Source organism: Populus nigra, chromosome 1 (genome assembly GCF_951802175.1).
Source record: "Populus nigra chromosome 1, ddPopNigr1.1, whole genome shotgun sequence".
Taxonomy (NCBI): Eukaryota; Viridiplantae; Streptophyta; class Magnoliopsida; order Malpighiales; family Salicaceae; genus Populus; species Populus nigra.
In genome coordinates this window covers 42,066,920-42,080,965 of record NC_084852.1, presented here as the reverse complement: position 1 = coordinate 42,080,965, position 14,046 = coordinate 42,066,920, and the positions used below count along the sequence as shown (strand labels likewise).

At 32.7% G+C, this 14,046-nt stretch overlaps 2 protein-coding genes across 2 annotated transcripts; one reads left to right on the top strand and one right to left on the bottom strand.

Annotated features, from left to right (window-relative positions):
- Positions 1-3,127: 3,127 nt before the first annotated feature.
- LOC133684277 (WRKY transcription factor 22-like) lies at positions 3,128-4,812 on the bottom strand. Its single transcript, XM_062106827.1, has 3 exons — positions 4,290-4,812; positions 4,068-4,181; positions 3,128-3,854 (listed from the first exon to the last, which is right to left on the bottom strand). The coding sequence occupies exons 1-3, from the start codon at positions 4,700-4,702 to the stop codon at positions 3,404-3,406; spliced, it is 978 nt and encodes a 325-aa protein (XP_061962811.1). The 5' UTR covers positions 4,703-4,812; the 3' UTR covers positions 3,128-3,403.
- A 5,861-nt stretch (positions 4,813-10,673) lies between these two features.
- On the top strand, positions 10,674-13,157 carry LOC133681194 (meiotic recombination protein SPO11-2). The gene is made up of 11 exons (XM_062104363.1): positions 10,674-10,840; positions 10,930-11,013; positions 11,120-11,252; positions 11,338-11,475; positions 11,549-11,637; positions 11,737-11,865; positions 11,952-12,046; positions 12,117-12,179; positions 12,275-12,351; positions 12,446-12,573; positions 12,759-13,157. The coding sequence occupies exons 1-11, from the start codon at positions 10,784-10,786 to the stop codon at positions 12,891-12,893; spliced, it is 1,128 nt and encodes a 375-aa protein (XP_061960347.1). The 5' UTR covers positions 10,674-10,783; the 3' UTR covers positions 12,894-13,157.
- Positions 13,158-14,046: the final 889 nt, after the last annotated feature.

Below are 14,046 nucleotides of genomic sequence, written 5' to 3'. Positions count from 1 at the left end.
CAGTACCCTGAGCTAGACCGATCCATCTCTCCTCTTTCAACGTGGGATGTTATAACGTCTCCCATCCAGAAACAATACAAGTTATTATTGTCGAATGACGTCAACTTGATATTAGGCAGGATCCTACAAGTCTGCACCGATCCTTTTGAATTGGCTTTCATATCATTGTTATGGGCCAAGCAGTCTATATATATATAAACCTACTAACTGCAATGATCCTACTACATTCCCAGAATGCTCTAGCCACATTCTCGATTCATCCTCAAATTCTCGTATATATACAAGGCTATTGATTGCTATGCCAATAAAGAAGGCAACCCTTTACTCTTCCCAATGCGGGACGTTACATCCATAAACAGTGTTGGATTTAACCAAGAAATGTGAGGTCATAAAGGCATCTGATATCCCAGTTAGTGCATATGATATAAATGGAGCAGCTTGCTTGCTGTAGGAATTAAGGATGGCAACTACGTTCTTAAAGAGACAAGGATGCATCATGTGATATATATGAATGGAGTAGTATGCTCATGTTCTGATAAAAAAAAAATCAATATAATCTATAATAGATCAATTTAGATGTCAGAATATTAGGTTTAAACAAAATTAAGGACCAGCCTTCGCATGTAGTATCTGTAGGACAGGAGAAACCCTCAACAGGCGGGTAATTGTGAATATATCGAAATCTGATGACCTCTTAATTAACAAGCAGAACCAGTTATTCTCGAAGGTTGAATTTAGGAGTTATTGCCCGTTGGGGGAGCACGTATAGAGAAAAAATCTACATGTTACTGATCAAATGTCAAAGGTTACAAGAGGAGTGTAAAAACGAACTTACAAGGACACGGTTTTTTCTTCGCAGACCTCACTCGTAAAAAACAGAGATAAAAATTGAAGCCGAGGAAGATCTGTTGCAATTAGCATCCTGGCTATTGATGAGCTCCACATAGTTGCAAGCAAACTACCTTGTTTCAGAAATGGAACTCCAACAAAAACACAATTTGGATCGAACCTTGAAACTCGAAAGCTTTCAAGACTTGTAGTTTTGAGCTCGACAAGATAGAAGGTTGGCCCAGCAATATTCAAGGTTTTCATACTGAGAAGCTGACCATGTATGTATAAGGTAAGAGGCATCTTGGAACAACACGGCCTCAGCCATGTCAGGTTCAAGCGACCAGAAAGGATACTATCAATGTCACTTTGATGTAAAGGCACTCCACGCAAATCAAGGGTACTTGACGAATAGGGCGGGAGAAAGCTTCCGATACGTGGCAGGCACAAATGCTTCGATTTAGATGGCTTATCGACAGGGAGAAGATGGCAAGGAAAATGATAGCTTGGAAAAGCAAACCTGTGATCACCATCATACATAAAAGAAAATTTGAATAAATTTTCTCAACCTCCCTTTTAATGGCAAATGCAAACCATCTATCAATATGCAAAGCTTATAGTCGTTTCTTGGCCCAAAACGCTATGGTGAGTGTCCTAAACATTCATAGGAAAACGTATAAAATGACTCTCTTCTTTTTTTAGTGAAAATTTAACGTTTTATAGTCCGAAAAAGGAAAGGATTTCAAATTGTAGGCTTAATTGAGAAATGTATGATACTTTGGGTACCTAATTGAAAAATAAGCGAAAAGTTGGATCAATGGGAATCAGTACATGCCAATGAGAGGTCCATTACAGCATATAAATAACACTATTCCTCTCTCCCGGTATGAATAAAATCAAGAACTGTTGGTTCGATCCATTTGCACCCCAGTGACCAAGTGTCCTCAGACTTCTTCTTTTTTTATTAATTACATCCTAGTCTTTAATTTTAAGCAACTAAAAAAATTTAATCAAGTACTATTTCTTTTATAAAGGTACACTCCCCACGATCAAGAGACTTAATCTCGATTGACATGTAAATTAATTAATTAATTAAAAAACATATTTATCACCAAGAGAAAATAGATTACTATTCTTTTAATTTTAAATAATAAAAACAAGAGATCGATCTAACTCAAAGACTGTCTACCAAAAATAAAACATAGGGTGCGCTCCAAATAATAAAAACATGAAAGTCAAGTTTTAAGATATTTTATAAACAATCAATTAAATTCCCCTCTTATAAAAAAATAATAATAACAATCCACTTGCGTATTTCAACTGCCAGAGTCAGCAGTCAAAACATGAAAATATAACCAATTAAATATATATAAACAATTAAACATGGTGTTAGGTCCATATATAATTGATTAAGCCTATTCAACTCAAATTAAATATAACCAATTAATTAATTAATGTCATTTAACATCGCAGTTTAGATAGATGATGGACGGTAAGTGAAATTGTAGCCCCACTTGCATTAGAAAATTCTCAAAAAAAAATCCAAGTTGCTCGTAACAAAATAAATTGTTGAAAATAAGCTTCCCTGAATTCACGTGCCTAAGTTTTTTTTTATGCCTATAGCTAGTAGACGCACGTATCTGAACTTTTTATTTTTATTTATTATTTATTTTTCATTTGATTCTTTTCACCATTATTTTTTTTTATTGATTTTTATTTTTTAATATTTTATTTATTTTAAATTAAACTACATAATTTATTTTGATTTAATATTTATAAATTTATTATTATTTTAAACAAACACCTCAATATTTAACAGGTGCTTAAATATACGAGTATCTAATTTTTATCATTTAATTAAACAAAAAAATGAAGTAATAAAATCAATTTGAGTACATCACTCAACTCTTATATTCTATAATTAAATAAAAAATAATTTTAAAAAATTAAATAATTTAGAGTTTATAATCTAAAACATGGATTAGACCACTGAGCCCATATATATTAATTCAATATATACATCACTATCTCAATATTTTTTACAAAATATAATCTTATCCTAGAAATTTGGTTTAATTTTTTAGCTTGAATTATTCCAAGTGGACATTCTCTTTTTGAGTAGGAAAGGGTTGTCATTCTCTTTTTTTTAGTTCAAAAAAATATTTAGTGTGGCTCATGGCATAGCATGTGCCATCTCTATTTTTATTATTCCAAATTAATGAACATTGCAAGTTTCATGATAACACGCAATTTATATATATTTTGTTTTATCCCACGTAAACCAAATATATAAAATATAAAAGTGTTCACTATATCTTTGTGACACAAACAAGCACAATTTCTTCTTCTTCTTTAATTTTTTATTCCATAAGATAGCAACCAAAATCTACGTAATCTCCTCATATACAACTTTGTACCTTTCTGTGATATCTTGAAATCTTGTGTTCTAAGACGGAATATGCAAAAAACTGAAATTGCAACAAGAACAAAAACGGAAATGAAAATAAACTGGAGCTTCATTGGTGTAGCTTCCCATTGAGTTATTAAATGATCAACAGGGAACTGCATCTGCAAATTATTGATCCAAAAGAAACCCTTCCCAATCCTCTAAAGTTGGAAATAAATCATCGCTGAATACTAAATCTGGCACGGAAATTTCTTTGCTTTCATTTCCTTCCAAAACCTGCCCTTGATCTAATAATTCCTCATTCTTAATACTCAGGTTTTGCACAAATTCATCTTCAGTGGAAGTCATTGAAGGGGTTGTTGGAGAGATAAGCCCATCGAAATTCGGCGAACGTTGGTCTTTGATTGTTGGCATGTTGGGCTCAATGTTGGGAGTGGTTCCTTTAGGAATAGCATCACGCTTAATTCGGGTGCTACCAGCGAGTGAGCTTCTTCGAGTAGGATGGGCATGGCTGTGCTCAGCTGTGTAGGTTATGATAAATATTGATGGATCTGTACTGCTTCTTTCCACTTGTTTTCTTGCCAAACATCCTTTTAGACTGCTACATCTATAGTAACTCCTGTTTGTTGTTCACCAAGCAAATAAAGGACCATCAAAAAATGCAAAGGACACCTTCAACAAACTTGTTGCATGCATCATTATTTGTACCATTTCCAGGCTACTCCAAGTTGTAGCTTGTATGAAAATGATAGGATTTTTCGGATTGTATAATCTTGCTTGGCCACGCAGAAACAGAAAACTTTGAAAGAAAAACAAATTGAGGTTTCTTTACCTTGGATATGGGGATCCCTTGATGGGTTTCTGCCCATACTTGCGCCAAGCCCACATGTCAGAAGAGAGGCCATCTTCTTTCACATGTTGAACCACTCTTTTGTGCTGATTCTCCCTGTTGAATCATCAATTGCTCAGTAATATCAATATCGTTCGAGGACATCTAAGATAAAAGAATTGAATTGTGAACACATTAAGGAAGAAAAATCACAAATTTACTGACCTCCTTTTTGATTTGACTGCACTAGTGGCATCAATACTACTATTTGGACAGGTAACAGGTTCAGAAAGAGGTTTCTTTTTCTGCACCTTTTGTCGCTCTTTTACTTCTTTGCGAGCAGACATGGATGTGGTGTTGGTACAGGTACCAAGGATATTGTTTTGTGAGGAATTAAGGGTTTGGTGCAACACAGGGTAGAAGGGCCTGTAAAGGCCATCTAGTTCATCAAAATCAGTTGGGGTTTCATAAGTTCCTTGGGAATTTAGAAGCTCATCTTGATCAAAACTCAGAGGAGCAAATAACGAAGGTGGGTTGTTCATGATGTTGGAAAACTCTTGATAATTAGTACTGCATCCTGACCTTACCACGGCTTGCAGATCCCAGCTTTCCTCCATGCAAACAGATTCACTCGACATTTGTCAGCTAAAACAGAAAGGAGATCAGGGAAAGAAAGAGGAGCAGATTTTGTGGTTGAAACTTGAAATAGATATAAAATTTGAGAGATGAAAACATGTGAAAGGATAGATTCCAGGCAGGCTGTCTATATATAATATTAATGGAGAGTAGGCACTGCTATACTTTGAAAGTCTTATGCTTCTCCATTTAGCTAGGGTGGATTTGATTTTTGCTGCTGCTATTGCATTTCCGTCGAGTTGACTTTGTTACAAAGTCAAAGACGTAAAACAACAGAATATGGACCAATAATTTGGATTTTGTACATTCCCATAGGACAAACCCAACTTGCTTAGACTCGTTAGTCTTATCATTGCTTCTGTAAAGGAAAAAGAAAAAAAGTTGGCTCTCTTTTCTTTTAATTATTGGGAACTTGTTAATGAAAGGATCTACAAAAGATAAATAAATATATAATTGAATGTGAAGAGTCTTTTATTTGCTTTAGTTGCTGCTGCCAGAGAGTCTTTGAATGAAAGGTAACTTGTATTTTTATTTTTGTAAAAAACATGTTTTTATAGTTTTTAAAGATATTGTTAGGTGTGATTTGTACTTAAAATGTATTATATTTTTTAAAAAAAGTTACCACACCTCCAAATCAAACATCCTCATAATACCATAATCGGTCTCTTCTCTCCTACACGTCAAAGGACCTATATTACGGTTTATTTATGTTTGGATAAGAGGTAATTTATGATTTTTTTTAGTAAAAGAATTGTGTTTTTAAGTTTTTAAAGTGTGGTTTATACTTAAAAGATGTTGTATCTCAACTTCAAATCAAATATATTTATTTACTCCGAAATCAAGCAATTCTTTTTATTAGGAGTTTCATGAGGACGAAGCTATCTCTTGAAACTATTTAATAGTATAATAGTTGAGGTATTAAATTATGATTTAAAAATAAAAATCCTAATAAAAAATCACGTCAAATGAACTCTTAGTTTATTTCAATGCAATGGGATTTTATTTTTTTTATGGAATCTTGTTTTCAATTAGTTATTTCAGAATTTTTTATATTATCTGTAAATCTCAGTTCTAACATATATAGATCTTTTTACCAAATCTAATGCATGCATGTGTCCATAATTTCCATTCTAGCAGCTAGAAAACGAGTGAAAACTCTCGCTCATTCTCACTAGCCAAGTCACTGCAAGCAAGTTCCTCCTCCAAATTAAGTACCCTGTTTTGCCAAATATTTTCCGAGAAAAAAAAGTTCAATCGGTGGTCAAAGAGAGAAAAGAGAGTCGGCGGTAGGCGCCAGCTAGCAAGTTGCAAGGAAATCTTAGGCACCTAGGTAGTTACTTTCTATCCAACGTGAAGCAATATCGTCATGGAAGAGCAAGCAAGGCATGATCTTTGTATTTATTACGTATATTTTAGGGAAGCTCAAGAAATAAGATTTTCGGTCTATTTAAAGCATGTCCAAGAATACAGTAGAAATTATTTCAAAAAAATATTTTTTACTTAAAAATATATTAAAAAATATTATCTTTAATATTAACACAATAAAAATATAAAAAATAATCTAAAACTAAAATAAATTTTGAAAGTTTTCAACTACGCGGTTATACGGCAGTAGCAGGCCGTGATATCAGCTCAACGCATAAGAATATGCTTCTTGTCCCCATTCGTCGATTGTCTTTTGTTTTTGGGTGAACTACGAACACGCCCTCCACCTATTAGATAGAATTCAATTAGGTCCCTGATCTCCTACTACCTGCACAAATGTTACCTTCTGGAATCGAGTTATCAAAATTGGATCATGTGTCAATCTCCTCTTCGTCAATTAGACTTCAACTTAGCCAGGGTTACTCTCCTCCAATTTATATGATCACAGATTCCTTAAAATCGATTTGAACACCATATATACGTTAAGAAACATTAATTATATGTTAATTACTGTAATAAAAAAGTTACATTATAAAGACAACAAAGTGGGTGCCAAGACAATTAAAAATGGCTATTAGAAAAGAAGACAACTAAACTAGCTAGTAACTCAATATGGAAAATTAGCATCCTGCTGATGGAAGGATGAGATTGGCATGATTTTCATAGTCCGAGGGTAATATTGGTGAGATAAATAGGAGAGGGACGTAATTGTACTTTTCACCTTCATTTTTATTTATTTGGACATGCCCCAGCTTCTTTTGCCTATAAAGAATGCCAGGCAACTGGCGCGTAGCGTGGCAAAAAATTGAAAAGGATAGAAATCTCTCGGTTGTGAATTGGGAGGAGCTGCGCGACGCGGATTGGCAGCGACTTTCAAGCCGGGAAGTAACTGGGTTTTTCCTTCTTTTTTTTTCTTTTTTTTTTATGGAATTGAAAATGACCAGAAGAGGAAAGCATGCTGGAATTTGATGGGTCAGTTGTTAGGTTTGCATTCAAACATTAACGCTGGGAAAGAGCTTTTGTTTTTCCTAGTATGCTGAATTGCTTGAAAATGAGACAAGACCTTACTTCTTATTGGCTGGAATTTCGTCAATTCTTTGGAGTATAAGATTCTTCGTCCAGGCCCGGATTGAAAATGGCATGCCCCTAGGAGACATGCCAAGGAATCTTTCTATAAGCAAAGTCATTCACACACGACATTGGCTACGAAACTTAATGATTTGTGCTAGTTGCTCTATGCCTGGATCAACCCATGAAAAATACTAAGAAATTGGTCCTTGAATGGTTTTCAAGAATATAATTACGTTGAAATTGATATATATGTTGTTTGCTAATTCTTTTTCTTTTTCATTCTTTAGTTATGCCTTGACTGAAAAGTAAAAAAAAAAAGAAGAAAGAGGAATTATTCGGTATTGTAAAGATTACTTGGTTCAATAAGGGAATTTAATGCATTCTTACAGAAACAATTGGAAATTAATTCAAGAGATGATCATAGTATCAATTTTAAGAATATTGGTTAATCCAATTTAATGCCTTTGTTTTTTTTTTGGTTCGATAGTAAGAATATTGGGATACAAAAAATCTCACCGTGATCCAATTTGCTACATGATTCGAGTAAACAGTATAACTCTCTTATCATTAAGGCTAATCGCCCGAATTAATCATGTCAATCATTACCACACCCCGAGTGAACCATGAATTCAAATTCAACGGCACAACAAATTTCACAGGCCAAAGTTTTCGAATGAAATGGTAGGCAAGACTTGTACGGACCGAGATTAAAATTCGTGATTCACCACCGACATTTGACCAAAGACCTAGCTATGAGCTACTACATGCCATATATTGTTCATTGTATTTTCATCATTTTGAACAATTGGAAAATAAATTTTCCTAAGAAAAGTAATGACTCTGAACTGATTGCGTGCAAGAGCCGGTTTACATATTAAAATAATATTTTTTAATTTTTATAAATTTATTGTTAAAATTATCATATCAAAACTACCTAAAAATACATAAAAATTAATTTAAAATAATAAATAAATAAATATTTACAAACTATGCCTAAAACTAATTCTCCATGTCATTTTAATCTTAATTGTGTGTTGAGTTTCCTTTACATTAGATACAAACTATGCCTAAAAGTAATACTCTATACAAAAAATGAGTGTTTTACTGTATATTTATTGTTTATCATCTCATATTAATATATTGACTTCATTGTTAATAGCTATTTTTTGATATAACCTTGAAAAAAACAAACAAAAAAGCTAAATCTTTGATTAACTCAACGTTAAAGGATGAAATTAGTAAAAAGAATAATGCAAGTGAATCTAAGTTAACCAATCAAACTCTCGACACAAATTATGCATGCTATATATCTGATTCAATAAATATTTTATCTTAGATATTATTTTTTATTTAATAAATTTATATGACAATAAAGCGCATGTAATGTTTTTGTATGAAATATTTTTTTAAAAAAAAAAAACCATGACAAACACGTGAAACTGAGATAACAAAAACAAATGATTGATAACAAAAGATCAAATTGCTTTTTTTTTTAGTTTTAAGTTAAATAAAAAATAGATCATCGATAACAAACAGTGAGTTAAATTTTTTAAAAAAACAATTGAGGAACAAAAAATGCATTAAAAAAAATAATAACCTGGATGTTATAGCCTAACTCATCAAACTTGCGATCTAGATCTGAACTCAAATGATTTTAATATTTTTTTTGTTCATAAATCTATATTTAACCTAAGTGAAAAAAAAAGAGCAACCAAATAAGGTAAAAAAAGGCTGAATGCATGCCTTTGAAAGGAATAGACCACGTGTGTGAGCTTTTAAGTCCAAACCCAAGAGTCTGGGCCTTTTTCTTATTTAAAAAGATAGACAATATGTTATTTGAACTTTTTTCTTTAAAAAATAAGCAAATAAAATGTCATCCGCCAAGGCAGACGAAGCGTTATCTACTAGCCTAATGGTGGCTGAAAAATAAGAGTTATTGAGTTTTAACCCAAAAAACTTATTTTCAACTCATTTAAAGCTAAAAACACCATACAAATACTCTTATAACATTTAAAACCAATTTATCAACCCAATAAACACAAAAGATGACATAAATCACAAAATCAATTCAAACAAAGTTTTTCATCCTTAACTTAGATTTGTTTTGTAGGCAATATTGAGACCCAAAACAACAATTATAATACTCTCTTCACTGAATGGAACCCGTTAACATTAATTTTAATTATTTTGGTTGTTAGAATAGGTATTAATGATGACTTTCTCTCTCTGTATCAGAATTTGAAGAGCCTTCTCTCATCTTATAAAAAAGGATTGAAAAATGAGAAAAATTAAATTTAATTTCAAAATTAAATTTCTAACAACTAAAAGGATCAATTACCTATTAACCAAAAAATTTGGGGGACTAAATTAAATTTTTTATATGAAATTAAAACTTGCCACCTATTTTCCCCGTCTATTTTACTTTAATTATCTGTTTTTTTTTTATTAAGCCCTTTCTTAAAGAAAAAAAAAAGCAATTGAGTAATAATTTAGGTTCAAAAGAGTTCAATTGTGAAAAAAAAAGTTTTAAAAACCAAATTATAAATTATATCAAAAAATTTCTACTTCAATCCACAATTATTTATATATTAGAGAATGCATAGTGTAAAGTCTATAGTAAAAGCACCTTACTGCTTAATGTGTTTAGAATGTGATGTGTTTTGGAGTAAAAAAACAGTTGAACTTTTTGTTTATGGCTTTAAAAATATGGACCCTAATTTTGTAATAATAAAAAATTATTGTATGCAAACGATGCGTAGTGCATTATTTTTTTTTAAAAAAACTGGTTTAGACTCTAAGCCTAAACATGTGGGACTAGTCTTCCAGTCCAATATGCTTAGGTCGTCCTTTCAAACCGACATCCCTATTGATTCTCTAAGGCCCTCTTCCTTTTCTCGTTTTTTTTTAATAATTTTTTTACATCTTGAAATAAAATTATATTTAAATAATCAATTACAATAATGTTTTTTTTTAAATCAATTATTCCATAATTGTTTAATAATATTTAAGTTTTTTATTTTAACATTTTTTTTATAATTATATATAACTAATATGTACTGGTTTTAAAACATTTATGCATAAATATTCAATTAAAACAAAACATATATTTTAATATTATTTTAATTTTTGTTTTTATATTATTTACTTCTATTAATTATTTTTTATTTTTTCATACAATCATAAAAAAAATAATTGAAATTTTTTTTTATTTCTTTTCTTGGAATTTAAATTGTAACACTTTTAAAAATATTCATTTAATTGCCATAAGAAAAAAGATGGTTTTTAAAAGAGCGTCATTAATTATGGAATTTTTGTTCAATTTGCAGCCGTGCTTTCGGTGAATTTAGGAAGACCCACAATAAATAATAAAACGGCGGCTGTGAATTCAAAAGAAAGCCCATTAATTGACTACGTCTAGACCATTAAGTTGCCCAGATTAATATATGGGCTGGAAGCTTCTTAAAATTCAAATCATAAATGGCGCGCGTTCAATTGTTTTACACTTTCTCGCCCCTTCAATTTTTTTAATCATATTCTCTTGTTCGAATTCAGGGGAAAAAAGGGAAGATCTCCGCAAATCGTCGCCGATGAGATTCTTCGCCGATCGAGAAATATGTTACGCCGATATCCTCCCTCCTTCAGAGGTAATAATCATCCTCAACCAATTAATAACAATAATAATAACAAGCTATGATTCCTTCTTTTCTTTTCTTTTCTTTTTGGTTTGGATAAGGTTCGAGCGAGAATCGAAGTAGCGGTGCTCAATTTTCTCAAGATATTGACTTGTACTGATCCGGCAATATCAGACCTCCTTCTGGTATGATAATTAATTAAGCAAAACTTATTCGAATTGGGTTAAATAATTGAAAATTTTTTGGGGTTCAGATATGCTAAATTGATTTTGTTTGAGATGGATGGGAAAGATAAATAGAAAATCGAGTAATAGGCGAGTAAGTCAAGGACTATTGACGGATGATGATACGTGGATTTTCCTCTCCCGTTCATTTTGTAAAAGGACTTTAATGAGAGCAAACGCGGCTAAAGCATTTATTAGAGGTAACTAAATGAAAATTACTGCAGCTAATTTCTTTCATTTTTTTTTAATAATTAAAATCTCGCTTTGTTTGGGCTAATAATGCAGTGTGGAAGGTGATGGAGATGTGCTTTAAGATTTTGTCACAAGAAAAGCGGGTAACGCAGCGTGAGCTGTTTTATAAGCTGCTTTGTGTTTCGCCGGATTGTTTCTCGTCTCAATTGCAGGTTAATCGGACAATCCAAGGTCTGTTTTTTTTTTTTTTTGCGTATTGGTTTTTGCTCAATTGAGAGAATGGTGTTAAATTTGCGTGTCACAGATGTTGTAGGTTTGCTTCGGTGCAGTCGTTATAGTCTTGGAATCATGGCATCCAGTAGAGGAATTGTTGCTGGCCGTTTGTTGTTGCAGGCAAATAATTGATTGTTGAATTTGTTTTGGTTTGCAGATTATGAAGCAAATATCTATAGGTCTCTTCATGCTCTTTGGTTTCTTGGTTTTATGTGATAGGAGCCAGACAAAGAGGTGGTGGACTGTTCTGAATGTGGATCTTCTGGGTATGCAATTTCTGGTGACTTGGATTTATTAGACAGATTGGTTATGAAGACAGATGCCCGGTACATTATTATTGTGGAGAAGGTATTTGTTTATTTTGGTCCTTTTTATCAAATTTCTTCTGGGTTTCCAGTTTCCAGGCAGTAAGTGACACTCGTGGATTTGTGCAGCATGCAATATTCCAGCGATTGGCTGAGGATCGCGTATTCAATCACATTCCAAGCATTCTCATTACAGCCAAAGGATACCCAGATATAGCCACAAGGTAAAATTGAAGTTCTTTTGTTTTTATCTTGGTTGCTTTAATTATTATCACAATGTTAAATGCCTTACAGGTTTCTTCTTCACCGAATGAGCCGGGCTTTTCCTGAGTTGCCAATTATGGCACTGGTTGACTGGTATGGATGACCTTAAATACTTGTAACTCTAATGGGCGTGCTTCTGCCTTCTGTTTTGAGCTCTTATACATTATTCCTGGATTCACCTTTACAAGGAATCCAGCTGGATTAGCTATACTATGCACCTTCAAGTTCGGAAGCATAGGAATGGGTCTCGAGGCTTACAGATATGGTAAGTTTTTGCGTTGTCATTCTGATTGTTATCTATTACGTCCCCTTGTCTCGAAATGACAACAAATGCTAATTGGGGTTCTTCCTTTCTGAAGCATGCAATGTGAAGTGGCTGGGACTGCGAGGGGACGATCTTCAGCTAATACCTGAAGAATCTTTAGTCTCATTGAAGCCAAGAGACTTGCAGATTGCTAAAAGTTTGATGTCCTCAGAAACTTTGCAGGTATGCTAGCAAGCATATTACCCTCTTTCAATTTCTCAAGATCTTTGCTCTGGTGAGGAGGTGCCCTACACTCTCTCTGCCAACAGATTAGTTACGGAGAATAAAAAGAAACAGTAGAACAACAAAACTGCACCTTCACTTTTTAACATAATCAGCACCTTTACCAAGTCGATTACATTTGACAGGAGAAACATAGAGAAGAATTGGCACTGATGGTTCAGAGTGGCAAAAGAGCAGAAATCGAAGCTTTATACTTCCATGGATACGATTATCTGGGGAAGTACATAGCTAAGAAAATCGTGCAAGCAAACTACATTTAACAGTAACAGAATCACAAGCCAACAAATACAGAACTCCATGTAGCAGTTATATGCCATTGAAGAACAAGAAATTCTTCGCTGAGAGTCATGATCCAAACTCTTTTGCCAAGAGTTAAACCAGTAGTATATCGTTTACACATGTAATTACCTGGTAAACTGCAATCAGGCAAGGAAACAAACTTATACATGAACCAAGCATGGAGGGTCTGAAAATTCAAATTACATAGCTGAAAGGCATCAACTATCTCAAGAAGCCTATCAAAATCTCAGCTTTTATTGTGTTAAAACAAAAGCTCCCCACCTTGATCTAATACAAAATAAAGCAAGCAGACACCGTTCACCACTGACATTGGAAGATTAGTTAACAGCTGCAGTTATCTGATCCCAGATCCAAACATCCCACCTTCTCAAAGGCTAAAACATGGTGGTGGTGACTATGCCATCAGTCATACTAGCTGAATACACAAGAACAGCGAAAAATATGTTTCTTCCCAGATACCACTTTTTTATGTAAATTATGATGAGTTGCGATGAGGAATTTGATGAGTTAGAGAATTGAAGGTGATAAAAATAAGGAAGCCTTCAGAAAATTATGTTTAAAATTAACACATCAATACGCTATTTACAATAAAATTGATACAGTGATAAACTAGCTTATCTACCGCCCTATGATGATGTGGGTTGGATAAAAATTATTTAAATATCAAATAAAAATTATATACTGCAAGAAGTTATCTTGTATTATTATTAAACTTGATTTAATGGATTAATTTTAAATTTTTCTAATTCAACTCTTTATTTAATCCAAGTTTAAAATAAATTTATGTTAAAATTGTTCTTACATGACTCAACTGATTTTATTGATTAAAAAACAACTCAAAATAATTGGTAAAAAATATGGCTTGACTCTTAAAAAAATTTCAAGATAATATTTTTTTAATATAGAGACGATGACATATTAGATTGATTTGGGCTTCATGACTTAACCCGCTAAACCCGTGCCCTGAATCGTAGACTTTATTGAATTTAACAACTTTATTTTTTTTAAAAAAAATTCTTTTTCACTTAATAATATGATAATCAAAATAGATGCTCGTAAAATTAAGTATCAACCAAAGGCTAAAATGTTTGTTTGAGACCGCGATAACTTCAT

Bases quoted from the DNA above. Each gene is read 5' to 3' on its own strand.
- LOC133684277 (XM_062106827.1), bottom strand. From the start codon at position 4,702: ATGTCGAGTGAATCTGTTTGCATGGAGGAAAGCTGGGATCTGCAAGCC. The intron at 4,182-4,289 runs GTCAGTAAATTT...ATGATTCAACAG, and splicing joins GCAGTCAAATCAAAAAGGAG to GGAGAATCAGCACAAAAGAG. The intron at 3,855-4,067 runs GTAAAGAAACCT...AACAACAAACAG, and splicing joins AAGGGATCCCCATATCCAAG to GAGTTACTATAGATGTAGCA.
- LOC133681194 (XM_062104363.1), top strand. From the start codon at position 10,784: ATGAGATTCTTCGCCGATCGAGAAATATGTTACGCCGATATCCTCCCT. The intron at 11,014-11,119 runs GTATGATAATTA...TGGATGGGAAAG, and splicing joins CAATATCAGACCTCCTTCTG to ATAAATAGAAAATCGAGTAA. The intron at 11,866-11,951 runs GTATTTGTTTAT...GGATTTGTGCAG, and splicing joins ACATTATTATTGTGGAGAAG to CATGCAATATTCCAGCGATT.